Source organism: Chenopodium quinoa, unplaced genomic scaffold (genome assembly GCF_001683475.1).
Source record: "Chenopodium quinoa cultivar QQ74 unplaced genomic scaffold, ASM168347v1, whole genome shotgun sequence".
NCBI lineage: Eukaryota > Viridiplantae > Streptophyta > Magnoliopsida > Caryophyllales > Amaranthaceae > Chenopodium > Chenopodium quinoa.
Window position 1 is genome coordinate 2,779,591 of NW_018743987.1, and position 21,187 is coordinate 2,800,777.

General features: G+C 34.5%; 1 protein-coding gene across 1 annotated transcript; it reads right to left on the minus strand.

The window, feature by feature from the left end:
- Window positions 1-20,061: 20,061 nt before the first annotated feature.
- LOC110690100 lies at window positions 20,062-20,661 on the minus strand. Its single transcript, XM_021866922.1, has one exon. It carries the CDS (start codon window positions 20,659-20,661, stop codon window positions 20,062-20,064), a length of 600 nt encoding a protein of 199 aa, XP_021722614.1.
- Window positions 20,662-21,187: the final 526 nt, after the last annotated feature.

Sequence of the window (21,187 nt, forward strand, 5' to 3'; positions counted from 1 at the left end):
GCCGAGACTCGCTATCCTCTACTCGAGAAAGTCGCTTTCGCGGTAGTAGTAGCTTCTCGGAAGCTGAGGCCCTATTTTGATTGCCATCAGATAGTGGTCTTAACTGATCAGCCGTTGGAAAAAGTTCTCGGCAAGGTTGAAAAATCTGGTAGGCTAGCCAAGTGGGCTTTTGAGCTCACCGAATTCAGCATCAGCTACCGTCCGAGGGCTGCCATTAAGGCTCAAGCTCTAGCGGATTTCTTGGCCGAATGCTCATACCAAGAAGCGCTAGATAGTGAAAAGAAAGTCTGGACTGTGTTTACGGATGGATCTTCCACCGAAAACGGTTCGGGGGCAGGAGTAGTGATAACTTCTCCCGAAGGCAAATCCTTTGAGTATGCACTAAAGTTTTCTTTTAAGGCCTCGAACAATTAAGCCGAGTATGAGGCAGCAATCTCCGGCCTAGAATTGTGCATCTCCCTGGAAGCCGATCATGTCTGCCTAAAAACAGACTCTCAGCTAGTTGCATATCAGATCAGTGGCAGCTACGAGGCCAAAGAGCCCTCCATGATAGCTTATCTTGCCAAGATCAAATCAGTCATTGCAGAGCTGAAAACTTTTGAGGTTCAGCTGATCCCAAGGGGTCAGAATACTCAAGCCGATGCACTCTCCAAACTTGCCAGTTCATCTCTTACCGAGCTGAACAGATCTGTATATGTAGAAGTGCGTTGAGAGAGAAGTGTCGACAAAGCACTTGAAGTGTGCTGCGCTGACCCAGAGCCTAGCTGGATGGACCCCATCCTAGCTTTCAAGCTTCGGGGAGAAACTCCCGAAGATAAAGCTTTGGCCTCCAAGATGAAGAGAACCAGCTCTAGGTTCATTGTCTTCAGGGGGGAACTTCTGAAAAAGTCCTTCTCAGCCCCATTGCTGAAATGTGTGGGACCAACAGATGCAGATTATATCCTACGGGAGATTCACCTCGGCATCTGTGGGAACCACATTGGGGGAAGGACCTTAGCCCACAAGGCATTGAGGGCTGGATATTACTGGCCCACCATGATCGCAGATGCTAAGGAGCTGGTTCGGAAATGCGAAAATGTCAAAAATATGCTCCAGTTATCCATCAGCCAGCAAGGGATCTTCAGCCGATCCTTAATCCACTCCCGTTTGCCCAATGGGGACTGGATATACTGGGACCATTTCCAGAGGCTGTGTACCAGAAAAAATGGCTGATAGTTGGAGTTGACTACTTCAGTAAATTGATCGAGGCCGAAGCAGCCTCGAACATTACAGAGCAAACTGTCAGAAAATTTATCTGGCAGAATATCATTACTCGATTCGGCATCCCGAGAGTATTTGTCTTCGATCATGGGAGGCAATTTGATAACTTACCGCTGAAGCGGTATACAGATCAGTTCGGCATCAAACTGGCATATTCAGCGGTATGCCACCCGCAAAGTAACGGACAAGCCGAAGCTGCAAATAAACAGATCTTAAATGCCCTCAAGAAGAGGGTGGAAGATCAAAAGTCCAAGTGGCTGGAGGAGCTCCCTGGAACCCTTTGGTCCCTTCGGACAACTGAAAAAGAGGCAACGGGCCACTCACCTTTTGAACTGGTGTATGGTGCCGAAGCCGTCCTTCCAGTGGAAATTGGCTCTGAGAGCCTTCGAGTGCACCACTTCTCGGCTGAGAATGAGCGACTGATGAGGGAATCTCTCGATTTCCTAGACGAAGTAAGAGACTCAGCCCGAGACAGAATGGCCGCTTATAAGCAGAGAATCAGCAAATTTTATAACCGAAGGGTCCATGCAAGACCTCTCAAAATTGGAGACCTTGTCCTCCGGAATGCTGCTGCAGTTCAGAAAGGCCGAATCCATGGGAAACTCTCAGCTGCATGGGAAGGACCTTATGAAATCTATGATGAGCTTCAGCCAGGGACATATCGACTTCGGCAGTTGGATGGAACTGAGTTGAAAAATCACTGGAACGCTGATGTACTGAAAAAATACCATGTGTAAACCCTTCGGGGCAAAACAATCTTTGTAAGTACATTTTGAATTAATGAAAGGCCTTGGAGCCGCCATTTATATAAATGTTTTCAAATTTTTATCCTTTCAAAGTTTTCTTCGTTCTATCTACTCTTTAAGGGTTTTTTATTCAGCCTCGTCTGAAACCTTCGCCTTCGGGTAACTGGGTTTCAGATTGCTGACAAAACTCGTCTTTTTAAAGAACACTGGTCTTTCAGCTGAAGTCAAACTTCAGTAAGACTTGTTCTCCAAAGACATGAGTCCATGGACAATTCTGGGATATTGCCTTAAATGAGCCTTGTATCCCAGAGAGCCATTATCCGAAACATTGCCTTAAGTTGGCCCTGTGTTTCGGGTATCCATTTTTCAAAGATAGACAGAAAATCAAGGATAATAGCAACAGTTGAAAATTGTTTAATCAGCCTCGTCTGAAACCTTCGCCTTCGGGTAACTAGGTTTCAGATTGCTGACAAAACTCGTCTTTTTAAAGAACATTGGTCTTTCAGCTGAAATCCAACTTCAGTAAGACTTGTTCTCCAAAGACATGAGTCCATGGACAATTCTGGGATATTGCTTTAACTGAGCCTTGTATCCCAGAAAGCCATTATCCGAAGCATTGCCTTCAGTTGGCCCTGTGTTTCGGATATGCGTCTTTTAAAGAACACCGGTCTTTCAGCTGAAGTCCAACTTCAGTAAGATTTGTTCTCCAAAGTCATGAGTCCATGGACAATTCTGGGATATTGCCTTAACTGAGCCTTGTATCCCAGAAAGCTAATATCCGAAGCATTGCCTTCAGTTGGCCCTGTGTTTCGAATATCCAACTTTCAGCTGAAGTCAATCTTCAGTAAGACTTGTATTCCAGAAGCACTGCCTTCAGTTGGCCCTGTGTTTCGGATACCCATTTTAAAGAAGTGAAGAAATTGTTTATTCAGCTGAAGCCATACTTCAATTTCTGGGGGGCAAGAAGCACTATCAGTGCAAGTTTATGTTCGGCAGAATGAAAGAAACAGTAAAGCATTCAAAAACAAAGCAGCTGAAGAAAAGAGCATCAAATTAATAAATTCATGCTCAGAAATTGAGCTACAAGTTCAATTAAACTGTATCGGCAGCCGCCCACAAGCGGAAAATAACAGCTGCCGAAATACGTACATAAGCAAAAAAATAAACTGTTGTACGACAAGGCAAGCTGAAGCAAAAAACAAGGCAAAAAATTCAGAAAGCGGCAAGTCTAAAATTAAGCGCATGATGAACCGCAAGATTCTGAAGACGACTGCCCGAGTTCCTATGCTTCAGCCTGAGGATCAGACTGATCAGCGTTGAGCCCCATGGTGGCCTCAGCCCCAGCAGCAGAAGAAGCAGGCTTTGCACTCTGTCGAGCCTCCCTTTCCCTCTGTTCAGCCTCCAACTCCATTCTCTCAGCTTCCTCTTCGGCTTCTTCAGCCTTAAGAATTTCAGCTTCGACTGGAGTTGCATACTTCATATGAGGGTCTTCGGGATTCTGGACACATTCAGCACATTTGGACCAGTCCAGCTTCGGCTCAGCATGAAGGCAGACTCTTCGGCATACTCTGAACCCGTTTCTGAAACCCATTTCATATTCTTCCTGGGTATAGACACGGACTTTGAGTAGAGCCTTAGCATTAGCCAGCTTCTTCTGGGTCTCCTCCAAGTCTTCCTTGGATTTCTTCAGCTCATCGGCGAGCTTGGGGGAGGAACCTTTCAGCTCATTTAGCTCCTGCTGAACTTGGGAAGCCTTCGTCTGAGCCTGGGCCACTTCAACTTTTTTGGCCATCAGTTGATCCCCAGCCTCATGGAGTTTAGCTCTCTGAGCTTCAGCAGCAGCAGCAGCCTCTGAGAGTTGGACATCTCTGGCCTAGAGCAGCTCTTCAGCAGCCATTCGGCTGGCTTCAAGAGCTTCTAGTCGTTGCTGCACTTCAGCTTGTGCAGCAGCTCCTTCCTAAATACGGCTCTCAACGGCAGCCTTGAATTTGGAGACGTCCACTCCCATATGCTCCTGGAGGAATTTTTCCCCTTCCATCAGTGGGGGAAAAACTTCCTTCTCCATAGCGTCGCAGAAGGTTTTGAGGGCTTCAGCAGCTCTTCTCTCTTACTCCTCACCCTTCTGCTGCTTCTCTTCAGCTGCTGCTTGCTTCAGCTTAGCAAGCTTTAATTCCTGCTCAGCTACCTTCTTGTCGTGCTCAGCAGCATCTACCCTATCTTGTAGGGTATCTATCAGCTCTACAGTGAGAGTCTGATTGTGCACGAACTGAAAACAGGAGCACAAATTAAAAAAAAAAAATAATAATAATAAAATTAGAGCTGAATTTTAGAGGAAATAAAGGCAAGGAAAATCACCTGCATCATCAGCAGTTGGTTAGACCTGGCTGGGTCAGGAACTGATCTGCTGGATTCGCCCATCCCAGCAGTGGCCTTCAGCGACCAGATTCTTGCCCTATCTACTTCGGACATGCCAGCAAAATCGCCGAAGTAGGTTGCAGCTCCTTCTCGGTTCTGACCCCATATGAGGTCCCAGATGTGATCTGGGATTGGAATTCGGGGGGCCGAGAAACCCATTTCTCCAGATTGCAGAGTCTGGAAGGAGGGAAAGGATGACGATGGAGCTTGTTTAGCTTTGGATGGCTCAGCATCATCCTTCTCAGAGGAGTCAATTACTATGACCTCCTCTTCTTCAGGGGTGAGGACGAAAGCCTCAACCTCTCTTGCGATGTCTGCCGTGAAACCCTCAGCACTGGGCATCACGGCATCCTTATTCTTGTACTCAGCAGCACTCTCCTGAATTTCTTCTTGGACCCCTCCCTTTGATTCGGGAGTTTTTTGATCCACCTCCATCTCAGAAGGTGGCGGAGGGGTCTTTTGAGGTGATTGAGGTTGTGGCCGGGGAACCCTCGGCGATCCATTGCCTTCCTTGGGTTCCCTTATTTCAACGCCGATGGTCATCGGCCTCCGCTGAAAGTCATGCGGCCCGATGATGGCCATCCTTCGGCGCCTTTTCTGAAGGGGCTGCTCGTCCATATCTGAGTCTGAAGACTCTTCTTGTATTTGGTCTTCGGGACGAACAGGGGCTTTCCCTTCTCTGTGTCTGTTACTCTCTTAAGACTGTAACAGACAGGGGGGAGGAAGAATGTGAGTAAAAAAAAAAAAAAAAGAAAAAAAGAAGAAAGACAAAGTTAAGTCTGAAAGCTCACCGAGGTCTTCAGCAAAGCCTCGTCTTCTTCAGCTGCCCTAGCTGCAGCTTCTTCTTCAGCAGCTCTGGAGGACCCTTCTCCTCCTTCGCAAGCTTCGAGAACCCGTGCAACCTCTTCGGCTGTACGGGCAGCTTCAGCTTCTTCGTCCAGCAGCTGAAACCAGGGGTCTCTCTTCTTCCACCAAGGCTTCTGCCTCTGATACAGAGCAACAGCCTCAATTTGGAAGTGGGAAGAGTCTAGATGAACTTCCCTATGCCTCGGTTCAGTGATAGACGGGGCCCGATCAGTTACAACTCGCTCTTGGTTGACACCAAGACGAGCGTAGTTAATGCCAACGTTGGTCTCGTCCCGCTCTGAAAAAGAAAAGGGAAAGGTCAGTTCAGATAGGTTGGCACAGCATAAAAAAGCGAAGCGAGAGAAAGATAATTAAAAAGCCTCGGCCCCAGCCGAAGAAGCTTACCATCCTTAAACTTTCGGCTGAGGCCAACAGCTGCTAGCATGTTCTCTTGGAAAACATAATGCGTATCGGGGAGCCAAGTCTCCGGGATATGCTGCATTCGGCCACTGCCCCCCCGGTTCGGCAGCTTGCCGAAGATATGTTGTTGATCAAGGTTCGGGTCCGCCCCGTTATCTACGGGGGGACCTAGACTTCCCATTTCGGGATCAGGCTCAGCAAGGTACCGGGGAGCGCTGAAGACGCAAGGGTGGCCCGGATATGTGGGTGCCCTAACCCAAATCCATTGACCTCTCCAGTCCTTGTCTGAAGAGTCGTTCGGCCACATGGTTAGGTACTGGGGCCGGGACTCAATCCGGTACCACCCAGAACCATGGCTTCCGTGCCCACTTTGAATATTTGGCACTAGCCGATGAAGCTTTTTGAAGCAGTGCAGGTTTGGCACATACTTGAAGAACTTGCAGACCCATAAGTATGTCATCACCCTTCGGATGCTGGTGGGAGTTAACTGACATAGAGAGATATTGTAATGGATCAGCAAGTCTCGGACGAATACGTCCAAAGGGAACCTCAGCCCGTACTGAAGCTGTCTTGTGTACACCCCCACATACCCCGGGGGTGGACGATGGATTCTATCGGATGCCGCGGGCATTCGGCACCAATACCCATCAGCTTCAAAAATGTCGTAATGCAACTCAATTTGCTCGGCAAACCGATATTGTTCGGCATTCTCCACCCACCATGAGTAGGGGCGGTTCTTTATCATGGCCGAAGCTACTTCGGCATTCTCCCACTCTGAAAACCCGGGGAGGATATCCCAAAGGACAGCGGGAACTTCATCGTCCCGTCCAGAAGCGTTCGGCCCCTCCGTTCTCTGAGGAGGAGCCGAGGAAATGGGAGTCGCCCTAATCCCTTCAGCAGGGTCAGACTCTGGCCTTTGTCCATTCCAGGTCCCAATCCTGTTCCTAGGATCGGGAATCGGCCTTGCTCTTCTTGGAGCACGGGCTCTACCTCTAACTCCTCTTACCATTGATTATTTCGAAGAAAAAAGTCGAAAAAAAAGGGAAGGAGTTCGAATTCGAAGAAAAATAAACTAAAATCAAAGGGATTTACCTTAATCTGAAGCGAAAGTTGCCGATTTACGAGTTCGTAGTGGCAAGTCTCAGTTTCTAAGCTTAATGCTCGGGGAATTTGCGAAGTTTTGATGCGGGTTCTTGGTTTCTCTCGAGAATTCTGGGTTTGTGTTGGTGAATAAGTGAGGAGAGATGACGCGCCTCTGTTTATATCTCCAGGAATGGGATACGAGGAGTCCGCGTTTCAATTTCTCTTAAATACCCCACTTAAGTAATCGTTAAACACATGATCTTGTGATTAAACTGCCCATTATCCGTCCAACTTCCACAATCATCCGCCTTAACCGTTGTTATCTCATTAATTACGGTTTAAATTCAAATTTTTGGATTAATTAAATCATTTACTTCCCTCCTTTTCTGAATTAAATCAAACCCGACCCGTCATCCTTCCAAATCGGGTCTGGGGGGCAAGTTGTTTGGGTCCAATTTAGTCCAATTGGGCCTAGGCATTAAATGATCCAATTAAAAGCCCAAGGTCAAGGTTCAACTCTCCAATTGTGCTAAAGTCAAAGGTCAACCCTCAAAGCAAGCCAATTGGGCTAAGGCCCAACCTCTCCATGTATGAAGAGGTATAAAAGCCATCAATATTCATTGATTCACATACATTCACATACATTCATAGATTCTCATATATTCTCATATATTCAAGCAAAGCCTCAAGCAACTAATTCTCTTGCATAGTGTTCTCTTTCTACACATTGTACTGACTTTAGCATCGGAGGGGCCTTCCTCGGCAACACCCCCGAGGCTAGTTTACGTGTGTTTACTGTGCATGAAACCTCCGGCCCAACATAACTTGGACCGAATCCAGTTTTCTCCGTTTCAGCGGACCTTCGGCAAGGTCCCATTGTTTTCACCCGAAACAATACTTAATGAATTTTCTTCGATCAATTAAAATCTTCTTTAAAGCATTATCTGAAACTCTATAAAAGAGATTCGATAACATCGACCAAAAAATTAGACGATTAAAAATAAAATTGGTTGAATCTTATGTTGTCTGTTAGCCAAAAAACATACAAAAAAAACAATTAAACCTACATAGATAGTATAGTGATTGGTGTTTCAAATAACATTTTTTAAATATTTAGATAAATACAATTTATAAAATTAGCAATAACATTATAATATTAAATAAACAGAACTTTCAATGAAGAAAAAAGAATAAGAAAAATGTTTACCTTTTTCTAACTCTAAACTGATTAAAAGTGATTCAACTCCGTCAATAGTTTTAAATATTCTCGAACTCCTCAATCCAAATTTGCAAGTTCTCTCTCTTTGGACTAGTCAAAGCGATGACGCTTTCTAAATTGGACAACACATCATCAAACTCTTTTTCATTTTGTTTAGGAAATTTTGACAATTACCATCTTCTGTTATGTCCATTTTAGCAATTACCACCTTGTATTTTTTTTTTTGAAAATTACCACCTTCTACTTTCAAAAATATCAAAAGTTACCACAACTACCACATGACGTTATTTTGGGCTCATTCTTTCCCTTCCCTCCCTATTTCCCTCACATTTCTCATTCTTATTTGGATTCTCATCTCCCCTTTCACTTTTTTTCCCCCAAACCACCAATAATTGTTCGTCAATTTTGATTTGGAGCATTGAATTGAAGTGTTTTTTATTGTCTGGGGGAAAAAAAGTGAAAGGGGGATGAGAATCGAGTTAGGAATGAGAAATGTGAGGGAAATAGGGAGGAAAGGGAAAGAATGAGCCCAAAATGATGTCATGTGGTAATTGGGAGGCAAGAAGGTGGTAACTTTTGATTTTTTGAAAATAGAAGGTGGTAATTTTCAAAAAAAAAAATAGAAGGTGGTAATTGCTAAAATGAACTAAACAGAAGGTGGTAATTGTCAAAATTTCCTTTTGTTTAAGTGGAAGTTTAGTTTCAAAATTATGAAAAAATCTACGTTTTTCTTCTTTAATGACATACAAAGAAGTCCACATATCACCATAAAGCCTCTTGTTCTGAATATATGGCAAACATGTCATATAATACCCCACTATAAATAAACAACATTGATTACATTTCATTCCTAAAACAAGATTATATTTAATCTACAAAGCTAATTGTTTACCGAAATATTGTGCAGAAACAATCTTTGATATATTTTCACTAATCTACTCTTGTTTGAGCGGCTTTTATATTCTTAAATGTTTCTAATTTATTTTCAAAAAACACTTTCATGGTTCATAATAGCTCATCAACAACTACCATACATGAAAGTGAAGGTAAATTTAATGAAAAATCAATTCTTAAGAGGTAGGGATTTTTCTTGATGTTAATAGAAATATTTGAAATAAAATCTTGAGATAATTTGACGTAAGATTTTTTCATGATGTCCAAACACGATTTTTATTGAGCTCGACTATTTCAAAGCATATTGTATCATCATCTGAAAACTGTATATATATATTTATCAATATAGAATAGAAAAAATTTTAAACAAAATAAAATGATACATAATGTTAAGTTTAAATACAAACGAAATCTACCCCTCATGACAAAAAAAAATTAATAGCATACAGTTGCATCTAAAATTGATACTTATACATGTTGACAATATTATGTTAAATTAGTTTCGCCTAAATTGGTATTTCTAATATCGCCTCAAGTTGATTAACAATATTATAAAATTTAATAAATCTTTATAATAACATTTAAAAAAACTATTATGTATATTATATGAGAATATAGGCATAACAATAGGCACACTTTGATATACTAAGAAAGAAAAATCAATATTTCTAAGCATATAATAATATTAACCATATGACAAGTTATATATAATAATGGTTTCAAGTTTAAAGTTATGGGGTCAATAAACCCACTTTAAAAAAATTAAAATATGATTTATTAAACATTGAATAATTAAATATGGGAAAGATGATAAAAAAAAATCATGAGTAATATAATATATATGTATTTTAACGTATATTAAACATTCATATAATTTAATATGCGTCAACAATATATAATATAATATATATGTCGTTTAACATAATTTGTTAATATTATAATTAATTTTAATATATTTTTTAATGTTATGTTGTTTGAACCCACACATAATGTCAATCATTTGTGTAACTAATTTAAACGTACAACTTTGATAGTGAAGTCAATATTTGTGATATAAATAAAACGGGAAATTACTTATTTCATATAATTTAAATTACAAAAAATTATTTATTATCATCGTGCAATGTCTGGGTATTTATCTAATTTTTTTATATGTGTCAAGTTTTTTGAGTCCGCTTATAAAAATGTTAGATTCAAGATTGGTTATCTATAACATGATTCAAAAAAGTGATAACCCCTAAATGAAATGGGTAAACCATGCGTAGTAAAAGTAGAAAAACTTGAAATATATATATATATATATATATATATATATATATATATATATATATATATATGTCGTTATTTATTCAATATTATACTAAGTGTTTTTCATGTGGACAAGTGAATGATTTATGGAGTATTTTGATAGAAATATAATGTGTGAATAATAAACTATGCTACTCCAACTGTTTTTTTTATCGTTTTATTTACTATTCACGTGATCAAATTTATATAATTTTGACCGTAGAAAAACTTGAAATATATATATATATATATATATATATATATATATATATATATATATATATATATATATATATATATATATATATATATATATATATATATATATATGTCGTTATTTATTCAATATTATACTAAGTGTTTTTCATGTGGACAAGTGAATGATTTATGGAGTATTTTGATAGAAATATAATGTGTGAATAATAAACTATGCTACTCCAACTGTTTTTTTTTATCGTTTTATTTACTATTCACGTGATCAAATTTATATAATTTTGACCGTATTTTGTAAATATTATGTAAAAAAAATTATAATATGAGCTATTGTTAGATTTATTACTATACAATCTTTCATAAATTATAATAATATGAATTAGAGTAATCAATAGTGAAAGTTGTATTTTGAAAACCGCACCGAATATGAATAATGAGAAGACAAAAAAAAAGGGTGTATATATAGGGTTACCAAATATAATGTGATGCAGTTTAAAAAAACACCCAAAATAGCAAGGGATACATTAATAGAAGGGGGAGGAGTACCAATTAATTTAAGAAAAATTAGTCAAAAAAATATTTTAAATGCCTCATTTTGCAAGAAAAAACCTTTTTAAAAGGATCTTTGTTAAAAAAAATCACCACGATCACTTTTTTTAATTGATGAAACCTCTCCCCTCTTTTCGGACATTGACTCAAGGATTCACACGTTGGCTCCTTATTTTCTCTACTAACACCCATGTCTTTTTTATATTTGCACTCCCTCCTTTCTTTTCCCTCCAAAGTTAATGCCTTTATTTTGTCTCTCATTTTTTCTCTTCCTCCATGAATGCTTAACACTCCAATCACATCAATTCGGGTCTCTCTCTTTCTCTCTCTCTCTCTCTCTCTCTCTGTCTCTCTCCCTCTCTAATCTGCTCATTCCATTAATATTCCAACAATAAACTAAAGTAATTGTTAATTCATCAAATTATTATAGCAAATAGTATAAAAATTGGGGCTTTTTTTTACCACAATTGACAAACACACTAATTTGCTGTTGTCAATGGCTAAAGGAGGAAGAAATAGGTCGTTTGGTTGCAAAATAAGGTTTCCTAATTTGTACTTGCTGCTTAAACTAAACCCATAAATTGTTAGAGAGGAGAAGAGTGGAGTGAGCATTAGAATTGTGAAAAAATTAGATAAATTCCCTAGTTTACCTTTCAATTGATTTGTTTTGGGGAGGTTTAATTTGCCCTAATTCTTCTTTCAATTGATTTGGGAAGATAAGCCTAGAGGGAAAATTAGGGAGCTAAAAAAGGTTGGAAAATTACCCAATAACAGGTTACAAGTAGAGAACATGAGGAGTCAACGTCTGAAACCTTTAGTCAATACCAAAAAAGAGGGAAGATGTTTCATCTAAAAAAAAAAGTGGTCGTGGTGGTTTTTCTGAACAAAGATCCTTTTGAAAGGTTTTTCTCTTGCAAAATGAGGCATTTAAAAGCATCATTTATATTTAATTCCTTTTTTTTTTTTTGTTAGCATGTATTTCTTTTTAGGAAGTTTATTTTTAGTTGACACGTCTCTTTTTTTGATAAATTTTATACCTTGTTTGTAAGTCTACCCTACTTGCCTTTTTATTCTCTTTTATTTTCTCTCCTCTCCTTAATATGGTGTCTATATTAAATGTGTCAACTAAATAAAAATAGAAGAACTAATTTTCGTTTATTTTTTAATAATCCCAACTTTATACCCAATCCGCTCCCATTGCACCGAAGTGACTTTTAACCGATTCATCAGGTTAACATTTGTGATTTGGACTTTTTACACACATGTCACCACGTGATTGGTCAAATATCAAAAAATCAAATAAATAAAGTATTATGCAAAAGGGAAACAAAGGCTTTATTGTCATAAAAATAAAATGTACTTCGTATAAGTTACTAAGTTAGTGGCTTGATAGATCATGTTCTTGATTAAGAGTTTCATGATTCTAGGAGGAAATGACAGTGGCAGATCAACATTGGGTTTCGATTTTTTTTTTTTAATTTAAAAAATTGAAAAATAAGGATAATATACAATTTTTGCACGATAATGAGATAGCAAAATTTGTGTAGCTTAGTGGTAAGTCAATGCTTACATTGTTTTCTTGGGCTTAATGGTCAGGTGTTCAAATCTTAGGTAGCTCAATTATAAAGCAATTGGTCTAAGCTACACCCTAATTACTAATGCCTACACCCTAGTGTAGGTAAATATACCTACAACCCTCACCCAGCACTATAAATTTTTACCGACACCACACGGTAGGGAACATTGCCTGCACCCTCCACCCTTTGCGCGTGTTCAGCCCCAACCCATTTCATTTACGAATTTTCTTCAAATATTTATATAATGTTCATTTATGTATTGCTAAATGTTTATTTGTGTATCATAAGATGTTCATTTTAACAAGGAGTTTTTTGTTCAAATTAATAAATGTTTTAAATTGAATTTTAAGAATTTTCTATAAATAAAAATGAGACCAAATTTATTTATAAGGATTACTGCATTCAAATCATTTTTATTATATTAAGTATGCATAATCCAAAATTCATTTTTGTTTATCCGTGTTCTAACAGATGTTCATTTTTGTATCATCAAATGTTCATTTCAAGAGTTATGTATAAGTTTCATAGTAAGATGTGTGCAAATAAATACGTCTTAAATTTCTTTTTTTTTTTAAATAAAACGCTATTAACAAATAATTTCCAATATAATATAAATTTAATTTAATTACAATTATAACACATTTCTATATAGCTATACTATTACATTTAATTGTTTCATAAACATGAAATTGAACCAAATATACATATGTGTCTTGCTAAATGAACATTATTTGTTACATTTGATATATTAAAGTGTTTGTATATATATATATATATATATATATATATATATATATATATATATATATCCTCCTTGTTGGAACTTTAATCATATACTTGTGTGTTTTCCATGAAAAATATAATCTGAGCACAATATATATATGGCATTCAACTTCCTTAATTGATTAACCTATACTATGAGAGATCGATCAAGTTTTTTAATAATAATAATAATAATAATAATAATAATAATAATAAATAATAATAATAATAATAATAATAATAATAATAGATTGTATCTCAGCTTCCCACTAATTTTTTGTAGGTTGTATGACTTTGTCTATTTTTGAGATATAATATAATAATAATAATAATATAAATAATAATAATAATAATAATAATAATAATAATAATAATAATAATAATAGATTGTATATCAGCTTCCCACTAATTTTTTGTAGGTTGTATGACTTTGTCTATTTTTGAGATATAATAATAATAATAATAATAATAATAATAATAATATAAATAATAATAATAATAATAATAATAATAATAATAATAATAATAATAATAATAATAACAACAACAACAACAACAACAACAACAACAACAACAACAACAACAACAACAACAACAACAACAACAACATCGACAACAACAACAACGACAACAACAACAACAACAACAACAACACATTCCAAACAAAAGTATGTGAAATCTAAGGATTCAAAATAGAACATTTACGCATGAATAACAATTAGAATTCAAAAATGAACACACTATAAAGATATAACAATATTTCAATATGAGAATGAAAATGAAAATGTATAAAATCTAAATGAACATTTATTGTATACTAAATGAACATTTAAATCACTTCCATTAAACAAATATGACAATAACATTCACAAAACCAAATTTGAACACATTGCTAGAAAATGAACAAATACATTATCTAAATGAACATTAATAATTCTACAAATTATCATAAAGTTCATCTTAAATGAACATTTACGATAGAATAAACGTACTAGCCAAAATTTACCGAATAACAATTTTAATTAAATTATAATATAATTATGGAAAATTCTTGTAGAATAATATAAGTATTATGATAAGAACCACTTCCATTAAAAACTACAAACTCTAATGGAAATTCTTATTAGATATGTGAAGATTTCTAATGATTATTTATTAGTAAGTAAAGGACCATATACTAGTATATAAATGAACATTTACCAAAATAAAAATGAATATTCATTAAAAAAAACTCCATTACGAACTAAATTTACATTTCTATAATTCTACGAAATAAATCAAATTATTCAATATATATATTAGGGCAATTAAACTCTGTTTTTAATTTTTTGTCCAATAATTGTATAGGCTAATAACACACGCAACAAGTTAAATCAACTTAAAATAGATTATATAAAACATCAATATACTATAATATTAAGAAATCATTATTACCAAGTAAAATTATAAGAAATCATGAACTACTAGTATTGAAATTTCATATTATTGAAGATTAAGGCAAATAAAAAGTTGATCTTTTTTCGAAAAATAAACAAAATTATCAACTTACAATTTGATTGATGGTCATTCTTTTGTAGAAATTTTCTTCGATTTCTTGATTTTTTTTTCTTTTACAAGTAGAGATCTAAAAGTATTTTGATTTATTTTTCAAAAGAATATTGTGGTAGTTTAGGAGAGAAAGTGGTAAAATTATGAGGAAGAAATTTCAAATGTTAGTAAAATTATGAAGAAAACTGATTTATAAGGAGGAGAGAGAAAATGTAGGAAACTAAGGGGAGGGGTTTTAAATATTATGGTAATTAGGTGGGGGTTGGGGGGGGGGGGTGTAGGTAACAACTCCCCCACCAGTCTACCACCACAAACTTATACATATTACTCCCTATATATACTAGTTTTGTGCCTCGTGTAATGCCCGAGTTGTTTATTGATATGTTATTTGCAATTTCTACTCATGGATTAATAATCACTTGAGAATCATATTTGTCAATTTATAGGTATTTTGTGGATTTATAATCACTTGATAATCAACAAAATTAGAAGTAATAATGTACAACTAAAAAGAATGGTTGTCCTATTAAAGGTGTGATCTTTTTTCATTTTCTATGACCATCTAGAGAACGGTTAGATATAATAGCATGTCTCCTTTTTTTTTCCTCTTTGTACCCCTCTTGATTTGCCATTTTGTATAAAAATATTGGTGTTTTATTGAAAATCAAATACTAATTCAAAGTTTTATTGAAAATAAACCTCTCAAATAAGTTTGTTATCCTACTAAATCTATTCAAATTTCTTTGAAAGTAAAACTCTTAAATAATTTTTTTTATCCAATTTAAAAAAAGATATATATATATATATATATATATATCCTAATAAATCTTACGTGTCTTATTAATAATTAAGTGTTGCCTATGTGGCGCGACACTTGGCGAAAAATTAAAACACCAAGTGTCACCATTTCGTGGTCTGGCTAAAAGTTTAGTTTTATATATTACTTATATATCACTACTAGGTTAGGTCCCGTGCCTCTCACACGGTTATTTTTAGTATTATTATCAATTCTACACTTTTTTAATTAGTGTAATAAAAATTAAATTAAGAAAAATTTCTAATAATATTGTGAATAAATAAACTACCAATTTTTTTTTTATATTACATACTGTAGTTATTTGTTGATGTTTATTATTCATACGTATTTCTAGATTATTAAGGTAATTAGCTTTTGACAAAAATATTGTATAATAATCTTTAATTAATATTATGGGTTATATTTTCACAAAAAATAATTTTATGAGTTATATTATAATCTATATTAATTTCTTTTTTAGTGCTGTGATTGATTTTTTTTTAATTCTTTCTAAAACTAAAGATTTAGACAATAATTAACTTTTAGTTGTTAAGGAAATTTACCTATTAGTCAACTTTTTTTTTTACCTCATTAAAACTTTACTTAATTAGTATTTTCCCAAAAATAAAATAAATATAAAACATTTAACGACACACCAGGAGATGACACGTGTCATTGCTGGTTTTCTCTTTTAGTATATAGTTACTAGCATAGTTCCCGTGCGATGCACGGTTTATAAATCAAATTATTAATTATTAATCCCATAAAAAAATAAAGACAATTCAATTAGTAATAAAGGGCTCATTTACTAATGGTCGATACAAAAATAAAGGAGTATAATTTGAATAGAATTTTATGTTATTATTATGATTTTATAATATCATTTTATTTATTGAAAAATAAATGAATATTTCTCCACATAATTATATAAGAGAAGTAGATTAATTCATTTTCCATCTCCCGTTAAAAAAAAAAAAATTCTTGTCAAACCTTTCACTTTAGTAGCTACAATCTAATACGAAGTATATATTTTACCCATCGTATTCACCAAAATCTTTAATTATTATTGTCATTATCATTGATTTAAAATAAATTTAACTTGGAATATATATATATATATATATATATATATATATATATTTATATATTTAACTTTTAGATGTATATTTTAATCTAAGTTAATTTAATTTTACTTTAGGTTTGTATATTAAACATTTGGAAAATCTATTTCTATTTAAAATTACATTAGATATTAGTCTAAAATCACATACCTAGAATGGAAAATATTAATTACAGAAATGGAAAGTATATGAACCAAAATAATCACAATTATATTATATGATTTTATGAAATGTTTTGGATGTAACTTATAATAGTTAATTAATGGCATTGGCTAAAGAAAAGGAAAAAATCATATATATATATATATGAATAAAGTTTTTTGAAAAATGTAAAGAATATTGAGTAAAGAGGTTAAATTTACGGAAGAAGGCTAAGCATTAGTTCTTGGAAATGTATATGAAGCTTTTGATGAGGATGGCTGAGAAGAATTAGTTCCTGGAAAATTATTGGATGATTGACCTTCAAAAACCTAAAAAAATTAACAAAAGTTCAATTGTAAAGAATAGAAGTTCAAAACAAATTAAAGAAAGTTCAGTAAAAAAGATACATTTCTAAAAGAAGACTGAGCAACAATTGATGGAAAGTTAGTTGAAGCTTGATGACCAAAAACCTACAGAAAAATCAAATTAGTTCATAATTTAAAAACATAAATTCAAGAGAAACTTTAAAAAGTTCAATAAAATAAATACATTTGATAAAGGTGGCTTAGTTGTTGGAAAGGTATTTGAAGCTTTTGATGAGGATGGTTGAGAAGAATTAGTTGAAGCTCGATGACTAGAAACCTACAGAAAATTTAAGTTAGTTCAGAATCTAAAAATACAAATTAAAAAAAAAAACTAATAAAAAGTTCAGTAAAAAAAATTACATTTGATAAAGGTGGCTGAGTAGCTCTTGAGAAATTTGCAGAGGAAGGCTGATTAACATTAGTTGTTGGAAAGGTATTTGAAGCTTTTGATGAGGATGGCTGAGAAGAATTAATTCCTTGAAAATTATTGGATGATTGATCTTCAAAAACCTACAAAATTAACAAAAGTTCAAAAGTTAATATTAGAAGTTCATAAAATAAAAACTAAAGTGCAAAACAAATTTTAAAAAATAGAAGAATTTATGATTACATTAGTTGAAGATTGCTGAGTAGATTTTGTTGAAGGGTTACTATTTTTGAATCCTTTTACATTTGAAGCTTAGGAACCACTTCTAACCCCCTCACCAAAATCTAAAAGTAAACATGAAATTAAGCATATATAATAAAAAAAAAAGTGTTCATAAAAACAATTAAAATGTTCAATAAAATACTTACATTTGCTGATGATGAATGAGAAGCGTTGGTTCAAGCTTTACTATTTTTACTTTAAACACCTTTTTTCTTTGAAAGTACAGAGATATTTGAACCTTGTGTTGTTGGCTGTGAATAAATCAAAGGATCTCCTTCATCATCTAAAACCTGCAAAATAAAAATAAATTCTGAGATGTTCAATTATAAAATCTATTAGTTCATAGAACAAGAAAAGGGGTTCAAAAGTACCTCAATAACCAATTTTTCGACAGTAGCTCTGACTTCATCTTTATATTTATCTACTTTCTTTTTCCAACCCTTAGCTTTATTTCACGCTTTCTCAACAATACTTTTTGGCCTGTAGTTTCTTTCACCCTTTTTCCTAGATATTTTTGTATTGTTTATAGGAAACCCTTCTTCATTACCTTCTAGCTTCATTAGCTTCTTCACCAACTTCAACATCTTCAATATCAATTGGACCCATAAGACTTTCCACCTTTTCACGTAACATATGAAAAGTATACTCAACTTCACAACTTCAGCTCTAGCTAAAAGATCATCTTGACATGATGTCACTAACTAACCATACTTTCTAAGCATTTGAATTCTCCAAACAGCAGAAGGAACAACTTTAACCTCTTGACATGTATCTTTATCGGTATCATGAATACACATAGCCTTCTTAGTCCACCTCTTCACTATGTACTGTTTTGGAATCCTTTGAACACAATGTATATTATATATACAAAGAGAGTGTCTACATAACAATCCCATTTCACTCCAATACTTACAAGTGCAATTGATGTTGAACGTGAATTTCTAACTTCATGCCTTATAATGTCCTTATTTGGCCTCCAAAAATAATAACAAATAGTCTCATTATCTTCATGCTTTCTCTCTTGACAACATGAAATACCTTTTGCAAATTGATCCTCAAAAATCACATACACATAAATAGTATATATCTTCCTAGCGTGTATGAGCAAACTGACATTAGCTACTGCACGATGACGGTTACCCCCTCAAAAATCGGAAATCTTGCTTACTTTCTTTACTCCTCCACTCCGATATAACATCTAGAAAAGTACTATAAAAGTCACTCAAACCATCTGTTTTATTCGATCTATTGGAAACTGAATGATTTGTTGTTTCACTCTTTTTGGATGACAAAACTCCACACAAAAATTAATCTTTTGAATAAGCCGGACACCATTTTTCTTTGATATCATACAAGTGATTTAACCAATCATTTTATGAACTCTTGTATTTTGTCAGCATTCTATTAAAAAACAGAAAACAATAGACCAAAAATAAAAAAAAGATAACATAACTGTTCAAATTACAACAATAAAAGTTCAGAACATGTAACATTATGTTCATATGCACTTGCAAAACATAGAAAATAAGCATGTTAAAATTAAATATATAATAGTTCATATAAAAAGAAAGGTTCATATCTTTAAACATGAAATTCAAATATGTAACATACATGTTCAAATATAAATATATTATGTTAATTTCAGTAAATGTAGTACCCATATATGTAAATGTAATAGTTCAGCTTACAAACATAAAAGCACAAAATATAAAAGCAATAGTTCAAATAAATGTAAAGGAATATTACCTTGGCCAGTAATGTTCAAATTCAGCAGGACTTTCACAATACTTGAGCAAATAATCAAATACTTCTAGAAACCCTTTCAATATTCTGAGTCCCTCCTATATTGGTCTTTGAATTCTCACCAAGGTGCCAAGTGCACAAACGGTGCCGAGTGCTTGGAAATAATTGTCTAACTGTAGCAGCAATTGAAGGTGCTTGATCAGTCATTAAGGTTATGGGGTTTCGACATCCTCCCATGTATCTCATAAAAGCCTCAAACAACCATACAAAACTGCTGGTCTTTTCATCAAGGACAAAACCCATTCCAAACATGGTATTATTGCAATGATGGTTCATACCAACGAAAGGAGCACAAATCCATGTCATATTTGTTGGTTCTATAGGTGGTATCAAAGATCATCAAATCACCAAACGCTTCATAATCCCTTCACATTCTACCATCCCTCCAAAATACACTACTAAGGACATGATTTCCATCCACCTCAAACTCATAATAAAAGTCCCTCTCTTTTGCTTGTCTTGCAGCAAATGACTTGATCAAAGCATTACAATCACCACCTTCTAATCTGCTAGCTTTTTTAGTAGCTAAAGCATTATAAACATCAATAATAGTGTAGCATGGATTAGGAGATCCACCAACTTCTTTCCTCAAAGCACGAACAGAATCAGTAACCTTAACCCCACTAGCCCTCATAGTACTAATGAACTTCAAATGCTCACCTTGAATTTTTCTTTGAGACCTAAGGAGATGTCTCTTCTCAACAGGTATCATAGCATGATTGTGATCCGTATTATGTTTAACAGCAGTCCATACACCTTTCTCATCAATTACAAAATCAATAAAAGCTTTATAACATGTACGGTAATCCAACTTAGAAAACTTCCTAGGCATCTTAGAAGAAGTATCCTTCAAACCAGCATTTGAACATAGGTAGTTTCTGCCTCTCCAAACACTTGAAGTACCAACATATCGAATTTTCCCCTTCCTAATACTAAATCCATGCCTAAATGCATAATCATTATACATTTCATATGCTTCTGCATCACTTTTGACTTGTTTTCACTTCAATTTAGACACTTCACTTTCCTTATAAACAACTTCATACTTATAACCTGCAATAAACAAACAAAATGCATAACAAACGTTACTATAGTTCAAAAATAAAACATAAAAGTTCAAATAAAGAAAAAGGATGTTCATTATTACTTGTACAATTTTATTTTTAAAAACATACATGATCAAAGGTTCAATAAAATAACTGACGAGGGGTGAACTAGGTCGTTGAAGCTAATCCTTCCTCGGTCAAACTAAATTTATAAACACTTAACCAACCTAAATACTAGTATAGAGGCAAGTCAAGGGTCGAACCCAAAGGAACGGTAATGTTCAAGCGCTCTCAATTATGTGCCTAAGCTAGGTCAAAGACGAAGGTAAAGGTAAAACTAACAACTAAAAAAACAAACAACCAAGGAAATAAAACACTAGGAACAAAGATCAACAAGTAATCATGACAATTGCAACAACTTGGGACAAACATGATAATCAATGGTTG